Source organism: Poecilia reticulata, chromosome 17 (assembly GCF_904066995.2).
Source record: "Poecilia reticulata chromosome 17, P_reticulata-male-v2, whole genome shotgun sequence".
NCBI lineage: Eukaryota > Metazoa > Chordata > Actinopteri > Cyprinodontiformes > Poeciliidae > Poecilia > Poecilia reticulata.
Genome location: NC_088846.1, coordinates 4,279,192 through 4,299,676, shown reverse-complemented (window position 1 = coordinate 4,299,676; position 20,485 = coordinate 4,279,192). Strand labels below are relative to the sequence as shown.

Genomic DNA, 20,485 nt, shown 5'->3' with positions numbered 1-20,485 from the left:
GGGTTCAGTTATAGTAGAACTAAACAGGGTTGGTGTGTATGCACCCTCCTTAGTGACCAAAGGAGCCAAGCATCCCGTAAGAATGCATACAATGTGATGGATGTCTCTTCACATCCACCTGCAGGGTGCCATCACCTTCACTCCCCTCTTTACCTGGCTTATCAGCAACAGCCTCTGCTTGCTGTTCCTCCCACCCAGTCAGCAAGCACCCCGCCGTGCAGGCAGTGAAATGATCATCTTCATCATCAAATACAGCAAGGACTCCCTTTCAGAGGCCGGTATGAAAACCTCTCAGGCCAGGAGGGGAGGGCGCAGACAGAAGGGATCACTTAAAGATCTCAATCCAGGGCTCTGCTCTCTCTTCGTCCCTCCTTCTCCCTTTTAATTCCCCCCATAAAGAGGGAAGGGAGGGGCTGCTCCCTTAGCAACTCCCAGCCCCCTGTCTCTGCCTGCCTTTTGTCCCCCCTCCCCAATAGCAGTTTCTGCTCCAGGAGCCTTAGACAAGGCCTCTATTAATTGCAGGCCTGTGTGGAATACATGTGGGACAATGGGCCCAACAGAGTGTCCAGCCCCCAGACAAGGCTGGAAACAAGTGGAACAGGAATCCAGCAGAATAGACCCGTCCTGGCTGATGTCACTGAATACATTTACCTACCTCAGAGCACATTCACTCTCTGCTTTGTTTTATTTGGACAAAAAACAGAAGAAATCGCAGGCACAGGGAGGAGGTAGCAGTGTCAATGGAGGAGAGAAGCCGAGGGTGGGAGCACGAGGATGGGAAATAACTGGTTACCATGGCGATGAGTTGAATCAAAAATATGGTCAAGTTTAGCTTAGGCAGAGATGTCTAAAGGGTAGAGGGCATTAGATTAAACCCTGGGTGAGATAAGAGAAGGCTGAAAACAGAGGTTTAGTTTTTAATCCATTCAGACCAGTTTACACGGCAATAAAAGGCGAATAAAGGAGCGGGAGATTAGGGGACTCATCCAGGCTCGTGTTTGTCAACAACAACCTGAGAAGATTCAAGTCAGCTTATTCCGAGTCAGTAGACGGGTTTTCAGGAGGGACGCTTCGGTATGCCAGGAGAAGCTGCTGAGGACAACTGGCACCATAGTAACTGGTATTTCACCATCACAGCCTTCCATCTGTCATCTAATGTGGCAAGGTCCTGCATAAAAGGGTGGAAAAAAAACAGCATTTATATGTTCAGCTTGGAGGCAAATGCAATGAGATTGAAGCCCTATTAAAGTCCCTTTGAAAGGGAAACCCAGCCATCGCCTTATCCCTCAACAAATTAAAAAAAGGCTTTTTGAGATTCCAAGAGAGGCCTCATGTTTAATTTTTAAAACCCAGACATGAAAGTGTTGCTTAAACCACATTCAGCCGTGGCAACTCTTTAAAGCGCTCGTTAGCATGTAGATTATATGCATTTCAGTGCATTGTCAAAGCATCTAAGTGTATTTACATGTTAATCTGTCCAGGGATACCATCGTCTTGAAAAGGTATTGGGGGGTAGGTTGGTGAACTGTGCATTTTTTTTCCATGCCACCATGGGAATGCGATTTCTTTGTGCCACCAAAGTTCAAACGCATTCCTGTAAAGGCCGTGGACATTACGAGGGTTGATTCCCTGCATCAGAACAACCTGCGAACCTGTTGATCGGGGACAGAAACAAGAGCTCCTTGTCTCGAAACGAACGCCAATGTAACCTCTGTTCTTTTATACGTGCTGCAGGTCAAAAGCTCCACTCAGCGAGAGCGTTGCTGATGCCCTGCCATGTGGGGCTTAGCCTCCTGCGAGCTCAGTCCATATCCATGAGGGTGTTTGTGTTGGCATTTCTGAATGTGAAGATGCCCCATTCTTGCCACTCAAGACGACTCACAAGACCAGAGTTATGGCCACTTATGGTGTGAAAGCCGCCTGTGGGATGCCCTTTCAGCTCTCGAGGACCTCTGGCTGAGTCCCCTTCACATGGCAGATCATCCTCACTTGGGGTGGAAAAGAAAAAAGTCTGCTTCTTACAGACAGCGCTGTCCTGAGGGATGCCGCAATCCTTGTCCCAGGGCCTCCCTTCTTCACCTGCCAGCTTAGCGCTCATCACTTATGCACATAATCCCTGGTTGTTGCGTGTGATTCACCAGCCTGGGCCCAGAACCCAGGACCCCCGAGCCTCCCCTGCTTAAATGCTTCCTGGGTGGCTCCTGGGTGGCCATGGAAACTCATCTTCTCATGACAGTCAGGCTTCAGTCATGTCTCTAAGTCCCTCTTCAGTCACAGAGCGTCTTTTTCTGTCCTCTGTTTTCCATCTCCTAATGCCCTCTGCCGTCCGTGTTGCCTTATCTATGGCTTTCTGTCTCTTTTCTTTGGCTTTGGTTGCTCCCATGCATGGGCTCAGCTGATCCGCAGAAAGGAGCCAAAACTCCGCAACAATGTGACATCTTTAGAAGACACAAAAGTGCATAAGTGCTATTCCATGCCAAGTTTTAACGAGTGGATTTACCATCACTCCCAAATGAAGGCCTGACCTCATTTTATTGTGAGTCTCATCTGTAAAGTGAGATCGTAAGATAGACTTGTGCGCTCCTTTTCAGCATGGGCACTGCGAGGCCTGGGAGTGTAGATCAACTTACCCCCCCACTACAAGTCTGCAGCCTCAGCCATTAGTTTGTTCTAAGCTCTGAAGATCGCACAGTCCCTCGCGGGAGAACAAGAAAGGCAACCGGGCAATGTTGCACGGCCCCACATGAACAAGTGTCACAGTGATCCGAAGCAGTCCTCCCCCTGTGTGAACGCCATGTGAGAGGCGGCTCTATCCATGCCCCAACCACCTCTGCACAAGGCTCTCCATTGACTTCTAACCTGGTGAGGGACCACAGGAGACAAAGAGCAGCTGGGCGGGGCCCATCCCTCCGACAAGCCTGTGAACAAACGCTAACACGGCTGCAACTGTCCACCCCCTGAATCACTGAATTTATTGACCAACCACAGAGCCCATTCAGGCCAGGAAGGACTGATAAATGAAGGGGGACAGCGATGCCATGAGGACCCGGGGTAAGGAGACGATGCTCAGGGGGACATTAGGGAGGAAAGGGGCTTTGTGACCAGCTGGTGGGTCACAGACCTTTTACCAGACGTGGTTGCCTTTGTATCATCTGTAAAATGAGGCCATTGGTATGTGAGCATCAGGTTGGCCTTATGTTCCGACTATTAATCAAAAACCGGGCCTCAACTGGGTCTAAGAACTTTAGTAGAAACAGCATGCAAATTGGTCTTTTGCAAAGCAGGAATACAAAAGTTGAAGACTTGAAGACCGTCACAAAAGTGATAGTTCGGGATTTTTACAGGGAACTTCTGTTAAAAGGTTAAAAGCAGTTTATATCGTACCAGCAGTAGATATCTCTCTTGGCGTCTTAATTTGGTATAAAGATTGGGAACAGACCGAAGGGGACTTTTACATTTTAAAACAAGTTTAAACTAAATGTCAGTTTAACTTATTGCTACTAGGAGGAAACATTGTACCAGCACCGATCTTGTATGAAACCACAAACAGAACATGTTTTTTTTCCATGCCCCCCCCCACCTCCCCAAGGAAGGAACGTCAGGGTGAAGGAGCGACGCTCACTCGGTCCCCCCCGCCCCCTCCGAGGCGACAATACGTGAAGGGTAAAACTCGCTACATTTACCTCGTTATGTGCACGAGGTGAAGGAGCGTAAGGCGCGCTGAAGTGTATGGGAGAACATCATCGGCCCCCTCCAGACGGGGTTTTGGCGCCCCCTCTGGTGCTGCGCCCCTACGCGTAGCATACCCTGCATACTCACTTTTTGCGCCGACTGTCTGCAGGAGAAACCCCAACATTAATGAAACACTTTTTCTTTTCTGTCTCACTTTGTCCTTGTGCTGTTTTAGTTCAAGTTCAATTGCAAGCTGAAGTTTAAAACTGGCAATTAAAGGGCAAACTGTCAATCTACAATTGTCTTTGGAGAATATTTATGCTAATATAGCTACAGCCAAGTTCTGGATCTCCTTTTAAATGCTTATGATTACTTATCTCAAATTCATTGCATAGAAATTACAGAGCATCTGAGTGAAATCCTTGTAATAGTAAAGACATAAAAAAAAAATGTCTGGTGTGTTTCTCCAACAGTCACTGAGTGTGAGGCAGTAAACCCTGGACATGTCACCAGTCCATCACATATTCCAACATTTACATTTCTATAAATAAACACTGAAAACAACGTAACAGTTTAAAAGTTCACAGAATTATGGCACAATGTTTCTGACATCAGAGCAGAAATCTGCTTTTGTTTTTGTTCTGCTTGGATAGTCTGGCTGTTGCTTTTCTACGCAATTCTGCTCAATGCTCATTTTCCTTTAATGTTCCGTCTGGGCTTTCTCCAATTGAATTTGATTTCTTTGGTAGAATTTCCACCAGGCTAATCAATGAACAGAAGGAGAAGTTGTGAACGATGATGACGGTTTTCTACGGATTTTAGAATTGCAGTCTGTCTTTAGTTTTAACAACGGCGGCAGAGGAAGTGAACAAATCCGTCCAGTCCGTGTTGGCCAAACCTCCAAATATTGAATTAACATTAACAGCCATCCTGTTCCTTCTTCACAATGGAGGATTGTTGTTTACAGAGCAGGACATTTCCGGTAAGCTTCATAGTGTCCAACGTCACAGCCAAACATTAGCAGTTGGGTAAAGTTTCAAACTTCTGCAGCGTCTGTTTGTGAATAGCTGAGAGTCCACTCCCTCTGGACGAAGTGAAGCGTAGAACACAGGGTTGGTTTTCACCAAATAAGATGCAAAGAGCGTTATTTACTAAAAGTAAAATAACTGTTTGAAAGGTATTAACAGAACCTTATTTTAAAAATCCTGAACTGTCCATTTAACACTGAATTCATGGGACACTGTAAGCAGTGAGAGTGTAAACAAATCTTGAAAGTAGCCAACCTAGACAAAAAAAGTGTTACTTAAAAGACAGATTAAGAAAAAAAAAAGTTAACAATGTCTGAAATAGCACACGTCTGAGAGCAAGCTTGAGAAAATCTTTTTGGGTGAGTTGCTAGCTGCGAGGAAGAAAGACTGTTTGTTTTAGCTTCTTTATTTGTCTCCACCACTCTCCATCTGTTCTGACTACGGACACAAAAGCAATACAGCAGAGAGTACACACACACACACACAAACCCACGTCTCTCTGAGGAGGCAACACTATCCGCAAAAAACACCACACGGCAAACAAGCCGCCAAAGGCAAGACATCGGTGTTTACCAAAAAGATGATCCCACAAGTCACAGAGACACATGAATTCATGATGCCTCCTCATCCTCATCATGAATATTCCCCCGAAATAAAAAGCCCTTTCCCTGATCTGTGGGAGATTCCTTTCTTTTGGCTACAAGCGAAGAACCCCTTCCCCTTATTCACGGTCCCGCTAAATCCGTCCATTCACGGCCCGTAGGCCCTGATCTCCACATGAAATGATAGCACTCTTTCTCCTCCACTCCTGCGCCCTTAAGGGCCCATATGCCAGGCAGCGAGGAGGCTGGGAAAGCCCATAATTGATCAGTGAGTCTTGGCTGAAAAAGTGTGACCAAGGTCAGCCCCCCACGAAGTCTGCAACACTGGCTTCAAATACACATTTATTGGGGGAATTTCATGGAAGTTCTGCAGAGCAAACACTGGCATCAGAAAAAAAAAAAAAAAATATATATATATATATATATATATATATATATATATATATATATATATATATATGTACAGTGGTGGGAAGTAACAAAGTATAAGTACTTCGTTACTGTGATTAAGTACAATTTTCGTGTATTGTACTTTACTTAAGTAGATTTAATAATGGGTACTTTCTACTTTTACTCCACTACATTTTACAGTAAGTATCTGTACTTTCTACTTCACTACATTTCTACAAAAGTGTTGTGTTACTTGTTACATCCAAGTCTTTTTGTCCGTTAAAATGTGAAGTTCAGGGACTTAAGGTGGCGCCGTAAAATCCCAGCAATAACGTGACTTGCATGTCTGTTGTCACTCATCGCCTCCCCCTTTACTGGCACGCGGAGCTCCAGACATGCGCAGTGGTTTCCTCTGAGCGGGAGAAGATGTCTGTCTAATCGTCAGTAATATAATAGCGCTACATAAATCATAAGATATGGCGACATGTAAAATAAGCAGCGCTTTGCTTTCACAGACGGTGGGGACTTCGTCCACCTTTTAGCGTCACTTGAAAGGAAAGCTTAAAGAAAGGTAAGCTCCGTGGACGGGATGCTAGCAAAGCTAGTTGTACAGAGACGCATGTTGCATCTGCGATGAGAAAAAGTTGTCACTCATGCGCTGAATTATTGTGTGGAGGTGTTGACTGAGGTGTCGCAAATATGGGACAACGCTGTGACCAAAGTCTGCATTGATATGACATTCAGGAACGATCCGATTCTTCTGGACGGATCTTTACTAATTAATTTTATTTCAGGTCTAAGAATTTAATATCTAAGTCAGTGGTTCTTAACCTTTTCTGAGGTACCGAACCCACCAGTTTCATATGCGCATTCACTGAACCCTTCTGTAGTGACAAATAATGATTTTTTTCCCCCCAAACTAGTTGGGTCACCCCGTGACCCAACTAGTTTAGACTTAGATATGTGATTCTATGTCTTCTTAAAAGGTAGAGTCTCTGAGAACAGTTCTTCAAAATATAGTCAGTGTTTTCAGCAAAGTTGAGCTGACTGTCCAGGAACGACCCAAGGTATTTAAAATTTGCCACAGTTTCAACAGGTTGGTCATCGAGAGAAACTGGAATCACTTTAAGGTCTTTTAATTAGCTCTACATGCTTAAGAGAATGAAAAATGTATAATAAATAATAAAGACTTTGCGGTATTCTGATTTAGTAATGTAATTATATTAGTTGTGTTACCACCTCCACGCCACTAGAGGCAGTAGCAACCCCAAAAAGATGCGACTAGGGAGCAGATTTAGAAGAACACCGGAAGCTACATAATTTGGTAAAAATGGTGAGCTTTGCTGAAGTAAATAAAGACACAAGTTCAAATCCATGCTGAGAGTGGAGCTCCTTCAATCAGGACTCCTCCGCAGCTCTGATTGGCTAAGCAATGTAACGTGATCCTCTGCAGCAAGTGATGGCAAAGCGGGGCGCGTCATCACGACTTTACACAAGTGTGTCTTTACCTCCGCGGCAGAGGCCCCCCCGAACCCCTGAGACCAACTCATCGAACCCAGGTTAAGAACCACTGATCTAGGTGTTTTATGGGAATGTGGATCTTTCAGATCAATTTGAAAAGCAATTTTGATAGGTAAAACTAAATTTTTTTGTATCACGGAGCTGGTCTTGACTTGGCCTTGGGGAGGTGGTCTTGATTACAACTCTGCTACGTGGCTCCTCGGTTGCATGTCCTCCGCCACCCCCCTTCTTTCCATTCCCTTTCTGTTGGATTTCTTTAAAAATAAAAGCCTCTAGTGGCAAAAAAAAGTGAAGTTCATGCTATGTTAGGACAGGAGACAAGATGTTTCCATCCCTGAAATTATGATGCATAGAATTGCATATCTAAGTCTAAACTATGTTACAGAGTGTAAACACAACATGTTTTATCTGTGGCATTGTTCATTAAAATGGCACATTTCTAATGTATTAAAATTAAATATAATCGGTTCACTTAATGATATTGTATTAGGGATTAGGAATTATTCAGCAAGTACTTTTATATATATATATATATATCTATTTATACAAATACGGACTTACATTTTCATTCAAATGAGACTTTCCCCACATTTTCACAGATTTATTTTCGTAGAGCCGACTGGGAAACACTTTATGTAAACAAGAATCTACGTACACAAAAATATGATAAAATCAAGTTTTCAGTTCCATGATATTTAATATGCAATTAATAAAGTGGAATGTTCCATAATCATAAAAAAGTCAGTCACATCAATCAGAAACGGAGGACAAAAGCATCTACAGGAAGACGGGTGGTTGTTTCTTTTCTCTTCCACAGGAAGAATTCTGACTCTAAAAGAGAAAAAAAAAAGCTAATTTCTTTCTCAAAAGTACAACAGTACCGGGTATTTTTAATAAACTTAGCTTACAATCACCAGTAAAATGACACCCTCTTTCAGAAAACATCTGAGATTAATGTCAAAATTTCATAATTTGTTTCTAGCGAATTTTTGAGTTTTCACATTCAAAAATGTCCCACGTTTTTCTAGAAATATTTTTAGCTTAATCTCAAAATTTCTGAGATTTTTTAGCGGAAATGTACTCTTCCCTCTGGCCCTAGAACACTATGTGGCAGACAACCTCAAAGAAATGAAACAGGAGTAGTTTTCTTTACATACTACAAAGATAAGTGAGCAAAAAAATCTCCACAACGGTCTGATGAACCAAAACGACTTGTGTCGTGAATGCAGGTTGCTCTTAAAGCTACTTAGTCATGGGGTGTACTTAGTTTTCCAGAGAAATAATCATAGAGTTGCATTTGTTGTTCCTTTTTGACAGAAGATTATTCATTTTAGAACCTTGTAGAGAGATGAGCCTAGAAATGAAAGAGGGTGTACTTTCTTTCGTTTATGACTGAATCTTCCATTTATCCTTAAACGCAGGTCAACAATCTTCACGTTAAACTTTAAGTTTATTTGAATAATGACAGCTTGATAACAGTAAAATAAACTCCATGCTAAACTCAAGAGTCGCCTGCAGTGTTTGTATTTTGTCTCAGCACTGTTAGCCTAGTAAGATGAATTAATAAAAAAAACTATTATTACAGTAGTCAGTTTTCAATATGTGCAATTATATTCTGTACCACTTCTGAAGCTTTTTATAACTCAAGTTGCAAATGACTTGCAGATGACAGGATATGAAATATAAACCTCACAACTGTAAAAAAAAAAAAAAAAAAAAAAAAAAGTATCTGCAACCTTACTTTAGAGGATGCATTTCAGGTCATCAAACCAAGAAGCCAATTTTGACATCAGACAGATAACCTGATTAAATACAGAAATGGTTTTAATCATGCTTTCATTCAGAATACTATTCTAACTGACCTGCTGCTATGTGAAAAAGTAAATGTCCATCTTGTTATGAATTAACTGTGATTTACCAGGTTTTGTTTGTTTTTTTTGTTTTTTTTTTGTTTAAGTTTTACTAACCACAACCAGGCCTGGTTACAGAAATGCCAACAGCAGGACCTGTCTGACAACATGAGGCACACAGAGATCCCAAAAAGCAAAACAGCATGTCCCGATCTAAACAAGTAGCAGCAGACAGCTGCTTGTACTGACCCTGGTTCTGGTTCTGGTTCTGCTGGAAGTTTCTTCCTGTTAAAGGGGAGTTTTTCCTCCCCACTGTCGTTACATGCATAATTGGCCTGAGGGATCGTGGTAAAGTTAATGACAACCCAAGCGACCATTGCTGAAATAAACTTGTGTCGTGAATTAGAAATAAACTGGACTGAATTGAAAATTACTTCAAGTACATGAAAGAGTCAGAAGACCTTTGGGCGTTCATGCTCAAAAACTCTCCAATTTGAGTGAATTAAAGAATTTTGCCGTAAAGAGTGAACCACAACTCTTGTAAAAGGTTAATCAGCAGTTCTTGAAGGCTGTTGTTGCCTCTTTAGGTAAAATAAGCTGTTTCCATTGACCGTATAGTTACACAATTTGACATTTGGAAAATAGTTTAGCTTAATGGAAACACGGCACTTTTTACTGAAATTGTTTTATTTTGCAAAACTGCAGTGGAAACACCTTTTTTTTGCATCATAGAAGTCACATGATCAACAATCAGATGTTCCCATCAGCGCAAACCATGAAGAAGAAGTCAACAGGATAAGGTCAGAGGATGATGGCGAGGAAAAGATTTTTAATGACTTATAGGCTGAACAAACATATTCACGTGTGATTTTAATTTCTTTTTTTATTTAATGGAAACACCGCAATTGCAAAATTGAGTTTGTTTTTTTAATTAAGGGAATATCGACAAAGTTTTGCGCAACCCAGACCAGGCAGTTTGTAGGCCCAGGAGTAATTTACCTTTTACATAAGTCTGTTGAACATTTTGTATTTTCTCAGGTTATCTTTGTCTGTTTGGTGATCTGAAACATGTAACTGTGACAACAAAAGAGATGAAATCTGTATGAGGGCAAACGGTATGCTCGTCATTTCTGCACGCACTAGAACGTTCAAGTATGATTCATGACAGTTGCTCCATAGCAATAGCATTAGCATACAAGGCTCCAAAAATGGAAAGACCTCTGGTTCAACCCAGGATTCAGAGTTTAGTTCACTTTGCTATGGCGGGTAACAATGAAGGACATCAAGTAGGAGACCATGTGTGTGTGTGTGTGTGCGTGCGTGCGTGTGTGTGCGTGTGTGTGTTAGTCTGTATCAGTAGGACATGTCAGGCTCCGCCCCCTGCAGGGATCAGAGAGTCGCAGAGATGTGGGGCTGTGCTTCAGCGGCGTACGTGACAGTAGAGGGTTTGGGGGGCCAGTCAGCGTCCTCTTGCAGCTCCAGGGCCAGGTGCCTGTACAGAACCTTCGGCGGCTTGTTCCTCTGACAGAACAACCGGGACAGGAACAACGCGCCCCAGCTGTCATTAGCAACCTGTCAACACATCAACACCAACAAAAATCTAGGAGTCAAAGCATCACTTCAGTGACTAGCTAATGATGTGGATATTTAACTAACAAAAAGATGCAGAATTCTGTGTTTTTTAATGAGAAGCACAATAAACACATTCCTGAAATTCTGAATTTGTTTATAAAGCTTTTTTAAAGAAGATTCTGATACATTTTCATCATCATAGTAAGTTACAAAAAAAAACTAAATAAAAGAAAAGCGTGTAATATCTACTCCTGTTACACCATTGTCTTGTGCATCTACACTGCAAAAACACAAAGTCTTAATAGATATGTTTGCTCTAGTTTCTAGTGCAAACTTTGACACTTGAAATGAGACAAAAGTAACTTAAAAGTGACTTTTTAGCAAGTCGTAGTAACTTATGTTAATAAGTTCTTAAATTGAAATAAGTGTTATTCACTTGTTATAACAATGAAACGGATTCTTTCAGTGTTATCAATGAAATAATCTTCCTGTGGAACTACTACTTTTTAATCAATATTAAGGAATGATTTACTGAAAACAAGCTTTTACATCTCACTCAAAAATGAATCGCATGTCAGTTTTGTCTTATTTCAAGTGTACTAAGATATCTGCATCAGAAAGTAGACCAAAAATACCAAGTAAGACTTTGTGTTTTTACAGTGTATAAATAAATGGCTTGAGGTAAATATTGCTCCAGCATTCAACATACATAAAGCGATGGAAAAGAGATTTACATACACTTCAGATTGAAACAACTATTTTTTCTTACCAATAAAAACAAATTAAACTTTAATATTCTAGGTCAGATTTAATTTGAAGAATTTGAATTTGAAGAAATTAATATTTCTTCAAATTAGGAAGTTTGCACACACTCAGATTGCTCCGTGTTTAAACAGTTTGAGAAAGTCCAGCTGATGATGTCATGGCTTTATAAGCTTCTGATAGGTACATTTAAAAGGTTGAGTTAAACTGGGACGATCATGACAAAATATTTTAAGGCAACAACTTAAAAAAAGCCATCTTGTGTGACGTCATGGAAGACGCCTAGCACATTTAGCTTCTTCGCAAACAAATCTTTCCAGATAAAGTGCTAATTTACTTGGCTCTTTTGTTAACTTTCAGTTGAATAAAGTTCGACATCTCTGTTGAAGTGTTGGTTATTGACTGTTATGAATTCTTAAAGTGGTAAGACATTTGTATTTACGCTCTTATTTTGAAGCGGGGGAAGGCTGCTTACGCAACCTGAGTTACACAGAAGGACTGAGCCAAAATTCAGCAAACTACTGTGAAAAGCTTGAGCTAAGTCATTCAGTAAAAATATCAATTCTACCAAATACTAAGAAAATATGTAAAGCTATGAATTAATACTCTCGAAAAAATTCTCTTGCATTTGGGAAAAAGACAGAATTTCAGAAACATTAACTGAAAACAATACGTTTGGTCTGATTTAATATCAGACTTGAAAAATAAAAAGGCTACATTTTTATAAACATTTAGTTGCTCTTTCTGCTCTGATGAAGATCTGCTCACCTACAAAAAGTTCAGTGAGTGAAATCTGGCCTATTTTCTGACTTATTTGGATTGTAATTATTTGACCACTTTGGGCACCCGTAGGCTCTGTAACAAGCGTTGAGCTTTCAGTATCAGACAGTCAGGCAGGAAAAAGAAAGAAATGACGTCACAGTAGCGCACCTTCGATCCCAATACCATGCACTACACCAAATGTTGACGAATCAAGAGCAACACACATACTTCACATATGTGACAGGTCTTCATGTTTCACCAAATGTGCAAAATTGTCTTCACATTTAAACCCGCTAAAACGAGATTTTCATATATACTGAACCACCATGCTTATCAAGAAAAGACAGACAGCAGCTTTAGGAGTGAAAGAGAGCTAGAGTTAAGTACAAGGTGCTATCTAAACAGTCAGACTGAATGAAGCAGAGTTTTTGTAATAGAGAAAAAAAAAGGCTTCCCAACCTGTGGTGTGTCGCCAGAGGAGGACTCTCTGGGGCCATTGGCCCCCTGACTTCCTCTGAAAACAAGCCTCCACAAGATGATGTCAACGATCAAAATCTACGGGAGATTTCAGGGGAGGGGAACTTCAAGAGTCGGCTAATCATCAAGATCGAGTTACAGCACCAGAAAAACGGCAAGTGTCACAAATTTAAAAGATGTAATCAACGTATTTCATTCATTAAGAAGCAATTGTGCAGCTACAAGCAGGATTTTGGTAAAGGAGAAAAAAATTCAATGCATGCAAATCACACTGCATATTGAGGCAGATCGGTCAGAGACAGGATGTGATGTCGTACCTCCAACATGAAAGACAGGATGGCATTCGCTGCAATAATGATGACCAGAGTAACACGCCAGTCATGTGGAACACACACGATCTGATGGGGGGGAGGGAAGGGGGCATGATGAGCAGTATGCAGACAGCATAACACAAAAGGCTTTTTCTCACACAACTGATCACTTTACTTTAAAGCTGCACTATGTAACTTTTATTTTACAAAAATCTTTTTTTTTCTTTTTTATACATTTTTGTTAAAACTGTCAGCACATAGTGACAGTTTATTATGAGACAGATAATCTGTGAAAATATCGATCTCCTCCATCTCCTCCCTGAGCAGCTATCACCGTCTGATGAAATGCACCAAAAACAACCAATTCAGAGTCAGGAGGAGGGGCTTAGAGCTGTCAATCACCTTCATGCCCTTGCTGCTAAAAGTGCTAATGGCTTAGAAGCAACTTATTCTTCCAGAAAAATTGTTTATCCGCCATCCACAGTGGACATGCTAACTAGTGTAGCATTCACTACAGGCTTTGCTAGCTACAGCATAGCAAAGAGCAAAGGGGATGAGCAGTGCCACACGGAGGATGACTGACAGCGGTAAGACCTGTTTCCTTGCTCTGATTGATTGTTTCTAGTTTTTTGGGGGGTTTTCTATAAATGAGTGCACAGAGAACAAACATTACAGGCCAAAGAAAATTGTGCAAAAATAATTTTATTATCTTTAAATGTTATATTTTCCTACTCTATAATATTCCTGAATTAACCTAGGGCCACAGATATATTGGGTAGAAGTGGAAAAGAGAGAGACAAAAAAGGATAACAAAATAGAGTTAAATTAATAAGAATATGTACCAAGACTAACTGGTTAAATAAATAAAGGATAACTAAAGAACACTTTCTGTGGTCTTATTGTTAGACTGTGATTGTTTCTGGTTAACACTGGAAGAAGATGGAGGAGTTCGGATCTTTTCACAGATTATGTGTCTCATAGCATACTCTCACGACATAGTGACAGTTTCAACAAATATGTAAAAAAAAAAAAAAAAAAGTTATAAAATTTACATACTGCAGCTTTAACAAGCTTTTTTTTTTTTAATGAATGTTGTGTTGGTGGCATTCTTTTATCATCCATTAGAATGCAACTACAAACTAAGCAGTGTCTTGGATTTACACCCAAGTAGTCAAAATATTTACCTCTAGAAAGTTATCAATAGCAGAGATGGGGTACAGCATGATGAAGAGGAGAAAAGAGTAGAGACCAACACAGGACAGCATGAATGGCCCTTATGGAAGATAAAAAAAAGAGAGACGTTCAGATGGTATTTTTGTGTTTGCTTTGACTTCACACATTAATACATTAGGAAAGGCGCCTCGCTGCAACTGGCTTACAGTTCTTGTAACTCGGCTGCCTGAAGGGCTTCCCCTTGGAGAAAACTATAGCCACGGCTAAGTACTGGAAGGACGACACGTAGAAGAGGGACGTGTTCTCGTAGTTGCGGATGTTTTTGTGGTCGTGAGAGGTTGTTCCGTTGCGGCGGTCGGAGAAGCTGCTGGGTCGGGAGACGTTACAGGCGCTGCAGGACAGAGGGAATGCAAAAGAATAAATAAATAAACTGATTCAGAAATAAAATAACTCCTTGAAATCAAAAGGCTTCATGCAGCGACTCCATTAAAAATTTTAATCAAACTAATTGTAAGGTCACGTTTTAATCAAAAATGATATATTGACAAAGTATGTAGCATTTTCAATCCACAAACTCTTATTGCTGCAATCTTATTTTGAAATGTTTGTGCTGCTGCTAAATGTTTACCAGAGATGCTATTTTAGGCTAGAATAGCCTTGCTGATAGGCTAACTCCTTTTAGCACAACAATAGTCTTTTCCAGTGTCCCATTAGATTGTTTCTTGTAGATAAGATGCCCCCCCTCACCCTCCCTCACCTCCCAGAGTCGGGCCAAGGTGAGGAAGTCTTAACTTATACCAAATTCCTTCAGATTTTGCATCCAAGTCCTTGTAGCCGGCCATTTTAGACATGGCTCTGGATGATCAGGTATTATTTGGAGAAACAGAGAATATTTTTTTGCAAAACATGAAAATCATATATAGTTTAGTCGTTCTTCCACCTCACAAAAGTGTGTTTATCTATCATGTAAAACAACATACAGCTAAAAATGAAGAGCCCACTCCACTGATCCTCATTGAAAACCTCCTGGTTATTCCACCAAATATTGATTTCTGAAATCTTCCTGAGTTAAAACATTAGGATTGTTGTTTCTAAATGAATATTAACTTGTTTTGTGCATTATTTGAGGTCTGAAAGCACTGCCTTTTTGTCGTTATATTGACCATTTCTCGTTTCTGCAAATAAATACTAAATTTTTGCTTGGAATTTGAGAAACATGAGTCAGTAGTTCATAGAATAAAACATGTTAATTTTACTCAAATGTTGCACTCACAAAACAGACAGGCGTCCTTCTTCAGTTTCGGCAACTTTATTTTCCCTACGCTGTGTTATTTTTGGGGGGGAATCGCTCTTCTCAGAAGCAGCCGGGCACAGAAGCACAGACGCAAAACCGTAACAAAGTTTCTTGTTTAAGAGCTACAACTGACCAACTGACACACCTCTGCTACCCAACAAAACAGTGACGTTGCCGCAGCTCAGATTCTGTAATGCTTCTGTGGCTGAACAAAAACAACTGGGCAAATATAAAATAAATGAATGGAGTGTTTTATCCATAAATTAAAAAAAAAGTAGTAATAATTTAAATAAAATACTTCTAGGATGCAACACATACACCTACAAAAAGTGAAACGGATCCTTTTTAGTGGTCTCTTCATTTTTTCCAGAGCTGTAAGTTATAATTTGTGGTTGTAAATGTAGCAAAAAAAAATCCTTTCAACCAGTTTTGACACAATCGGAAGGACTTTAATGTCCTACAATTTCTTACGCCACATATACAATATGTTGATCTTTCTTGTCATGGAACAGGCAAAAAAAAAGAAAAGCTATTTTAAACTTTAAAAAATTAGGACAAGTCTGATTCAATGGAGGGAAAGATGAGAGAAAAGAAGGATGAACCAAGACTTTTGGACCTCAAACTCAAGACTTGAAGAAAAGCCAAAGATCGAACACACTGATGTTGCTGCGGTCGGCCTGAACGGCCTGACCGGTGAAGCCATCGGTGTCCCACAGTGACAGTGACTCACTCTGACTGAGGCGTCCATGTCTCGTACCAGCTCTGCTGTTGCACCAAGTAGAAAGCCAAGACCTGAAAGGCCAGGCAGGTGAGGATCTGGGTCAGGACCGAGCAGAGCAGTGGGCCCGAGATCAGACTGGACGGAGGACGCTGCCTCACTAGGTCCTTCCACGCTGGGTTCAGACTCACTGAAGACATGCAAAACAAAAAACAAAACACACACACAGGCATCAGCAGAATGACCTCCGGTAACTGACAACCCATCCAGCTGATAATGGAGCTCACTTGTGAAGGCGATGATGAGAATGATGACGAGGTCAATGAAGAGAAACTGAAAGTCTCCCAAGTTGCTGAGGATCTGCGTTAACAAAAAGGTTAAAACTGCACAAATAAAAAGGAGAAGACACATAAAAAAAGAGATCAGTGGAGTATTTACCCAGTAAAGTAAAATGACACTGATGTACTGGATGATGCTGTAGAGAGCCATGAACTTAAAGACGCAGAACGACGTGATGAGGGCGGCTCGTCCCTCCCTTTGGAAAACATAAACATTCAGACTTTCACATTATCAACTAAAATTATTTTATCATTTTCACTAAATGAAGAATTTTAATCTCATGGGAAATGTGTAGTTTTCCATCAGACACTAACTAGGGATACACCGATCCACTCTTTCCACTTATGATACAGATACAGATATCTGAGGTTTTTGTATCGGCCGATACTGATCCGATATAGAATTGTGCTGAATTGACTTATTACAGATTAATTTGATTACTTTGCATCAGTTCACTATATGTAAATACACCAACAGCTTCACAAGCTTGGACAAACATGTAAAAAATAACTGTCATTTGTTCAGTCAGAGCAATTAGGAGGCTAACAGCCAATGGAAAATAAATGATAAAGTAACTGAAAATGATCAAAACAACAGGTTGACTATTTTGGTCAAACATGTAAAAATAAACTGCAACAAACTTTCTTTCAAATGGTTTGTAAAGTGCAATTAGGAATTCTAAATTTAATGTAAAATAAGATTAGAAAGTGTGACGTTGCTAATATCGGATCGGTGCATCTCTATCGGACACCAGGAGAAAGGTGTGAAAAGTTGGACCTCTTGCTATGTGTCACTTTGCTCATCGATGCGCCAGGTCAGGACCTGGTCTTCACTGTACCTGATGAGGTTGGGGACACAGGAGATGTTGGAGGTGGAGGAAGTGAAGGGAGAAGCGACCGACGCCTCCAGCTCAGACAGAGAAATCCCACTGTGTGCTCTTTTCAGGGCCTGAGAGGGAAACGCCTTCAGTTACTCTGAGACAGGCGACAGCAGCGCGTTTGAAGCTACGCTTACAATCGGGTAAGTCATATGTGTTGCTGCGTCATATCAGCATCTCAACAGTAGAAACGTATGACCTGATATGTAAATACTAAATGAACAATAGCAGGTTCCTTTACAGTTTTAACAAAAATTACTTTTACAAAAAAGGAAGCAAACCTTTTGGACCGTCTCTGTTCCCCTTCTAGGGCCAATATCAACATTTAAACACTGTTTTATATCAGAATATTCTTGTTCCTTTTTTTTTTTTACAACAGAGTACTCATTTTCTAAGATAATTTGTTTTTCTAAATTGCAAGAAGAAAAACATAACATGAGAATAAAGTCGTATGAAAATAAGGTTTAATAAAGCCGTCTGCTGCAGAGGAATACATACTTTTGCAAGATGCAGAAAAAACTGTATTCTAAACTCTAGTACTGAATATTTCCTAAAACTAAATTAATACGATTGTTTAATGTTATATTTTAACATTTCTTTGCTTATCCTGTGTGTTTTTAATGTGCTGTGTATTTCAGTTTTCTCCTTTATGAATCTGTTTGATCTACTTAGTGATCTGTTTATAATTCTACTTGATCTTTGAGTGTTTGGAAAATTGCTATATATTTTAAATGAAATTATTATTATTATTATTATTATTATTATTATTATTATTATTATTATTAATCAGTTTGTGCTGCATATTACCATTATGTGTCTACCTGAGCTGTCTAAGTAACATCCCATCATATTTCACATGAAAAATGAACTGATTTGCCAACGCACCAGCAGTTTAGAGCAGTGGTCCCCAACCTTTTTCTTATCGCGGACCGGTCAAGACTTCCAAATTTTGTTGCGGCCCGGGGGGAGAGGGGGTATGCTGGTGTTCTCGCTAAAACCTGAATATGCCCAATTTGGGTTGTCTTGGCCCTTTTATCACAGCCTGTGGGGTTTTCCCTGACTGGGAACTACAATACAACCTGTTGAATGTGACAGGTAGCCAATCAGAAAGCGCGGTGACGTAAGAGGGGAATCCCAAACAGCTGACATATGAGCAACGGAAATGTTTATTATTATATGTAAAGGTCATTATTATATATTATTATGTTTATTCAGTTAAAAATGTTAACTATGAAAAAACATAGGTCACCTCCAAATCTTAGTGCAGCAAATAGAGCGGCTGCTCCCGTCGTCTTTTATCCACCTCCTTTTCTTTTTGTTACGTCTTTTATTTCTTAAAATGACTCCACAAACTATCACTATTGCTTCTGCATCGTCATCCGTGTTTGGTTATTCTAAATTCCCGCTATGTTGGGGGTTTTACTGGATTATCCTCTGGAATCGGGATGTTCGTGACTGGAATCGGTTCCTGCCGTGTTGCTGGACACACGAACCGATCAAACCTGTTGTACTTTTATCAGCTCTGTGGTCACCGAGGTTTGGAGAATCGGCCGACAATTCTTAAATCTTGCCGTCTAAACCAGACTTAAAACTCACAAGCTCTACTCATCTCCTCTCGACCACTACCCAAACGCTCTGACTCTAGCCGCTATGGTAACGTTTACATACCTCTTCAAAATAAGATACAGATGCGCCACAAAAACGAGCATTTTACTTTCGTGAAAATTTTAACTCATGATAATGACTAACGGGAGCCCTGAGCTTGTTTCTCTGCAACGAGACAATAACACCCTGAGGTGTGTTGATTGAGCACAGCCTGCTTGGTCTCTACGTGGTGAAGCAGTTGGAAGCTTCAATGCCTCATTAGCAGTCGGTCCCCGCATGTTGCGCAGAGCGGGCTTGCGGGACTCACCTACAGTGAGTAGGTGAGTCCCACATTACCCAATGGTTTAGAGAACCCAAACTTACCCCACAATCATTGGCGCCGTCACCACACATTCCAACAATGTAGCTGGAAAGTAAACAGAGTGGATGAAGCTGCAGCAGTGAAAACAGATGGAAATGAGCCAAAGAGCAGTTGCAGCAGAATCAGAGAGGCTCACTCAATGCCCTGCAGGATCTCCACCAGCTGGGTCTTCTGGTCTGGCGACATGCGAGCGAACACGGTGGCTCTTAGCGCGAGCTGCAGCGCCCCCATGTGGGAGGAAAATGTCATTACAACTACAGAAGCGAATAAGCAAAACAAACTTGGTGTGGAACATGTGGACACGTCAACGTGCAAAAATGAGAAAGTACCTTCTGTATTAGCTGAGGAAAGTGTTCTGTGATAACAGCAAAGGCTCTACCGTTCAGAGCAAAGTGATACATCTCCTCCTCCACGAGGATCTGTGCAGTCTGAGGGAGATAGTTCACGGTGTGGACAAACTGATGATTTCACCTCATTTCATCTCACGTTATTATGCCATTGTAAAACATAATTAAATCAGGAACAACACAAAGCAATTCAATACTGATGTAAGTATATACATTAGAGATGAAAATGTTCTGTTCTTTATTTTATGTTATATTTTTATGTCAACCAGAAGAGGAGCACAGCTGTTATCAAAGCCTCTTACTAAAGTTACCATTATAGGTATATGATCTGTTCTCCACAGTGGGAGAAAACACTTATTGTCAGTTTCCACAAGCATCTGATAGCTAAATATCTAAACAAGTCTCAACTGAAAACTGCTTACTGTACTAATAGGATATCTTTGTCTAAAATCTGCTTGATGATCTGTGACAAACAGAACCAATCGGTACTTTTTCACTGCGCCATAGATCTGAAAAGCTCGCTGTCACAGGATAATAACCTTAGCAGCAGAAAGCTGTTAAAAACTAGTAAAAACTGAGTCCCCGGTGGGCGGTGGGGTGGGTGGGTTGAGTGTTTGCTGTGAGGAGACACCTGCACAAATACTATGACATCATGGAAGAGTGAAAAGCAGAAAGTCCTGCAGAGATCTGTGAGCTGGTAATGATGTAGAAATCTGAGGATTAACTTCATTTGGTTGCTCCTGTTGAAAATTTAAAAAAAAGTTTTATCATTTTGATTGCTGAATTGTTTTTGCTCTTGAGAAAAAATGGCGTGTGTTAGACAG

General features: G+C 40.7%; 1 protein-coding gene across 2 annotated transcripts in view; it reads right to left on the bottom strand.

Moving 5' to 3' along the window:
* Positions 1–7,890: 7,890 nt before the first annotated feature.
* The window catches only part of LOC103479095 (polyamine-transporting ATPase 13A3-like), a 29,288-nt gene continuing 16,693 nt past the window's right edge, over positions 7,891–20,485 (bottom strand). For both annotated transcript variants that reach the window (XM_008433326.3, XM_017310244.2), the window contains 12 exons: positions 19,644–19,742; positions 19,451–19,530; positions 19,317–19,359; positions 17,310–17,419; positions 16,571–16,667; positions 16,420–16,492; positions 16,145–16,322; positions 14,327–14,511; positions 14,132–14,220; positions 12,954–13,034; positions 12,619–12,714; positions 7,891–10,635 (listed from right to left, as the gene is read on the bottom strand). In XM_008433326.3, the coding sequence (XP_008431548.2) occupies positions 10,453–10,635; positions 12,619–12,714; positions 12,954–13,034; positions 14,132–14,220; positions 14,327–14,511; positions 16,145–16,322; positions 16,420–16,492; positions 16,571–16,667; positions 17,310–17,419; positions 19,317–19,359; positions 19,451–19,530; positions 19,644–19,742 (1,314 nt within the window). In that variant the 3' untranslated portion in view covers positions 7,891–10,452. The remainder of the gene's footprint in view (positions 10,636–12,618; positions 12,715–12,953; positions 13,035–14,131; positions 14,221–14,326; positions 14,512–16,144; positions 16,323–16,419; positions 16,493–16,570; positions 16,668–17,309; positions 17,420–19,316; positions 19,360–19,450; positions 19,531–19,643; positions 19,743–20,485) is intronic.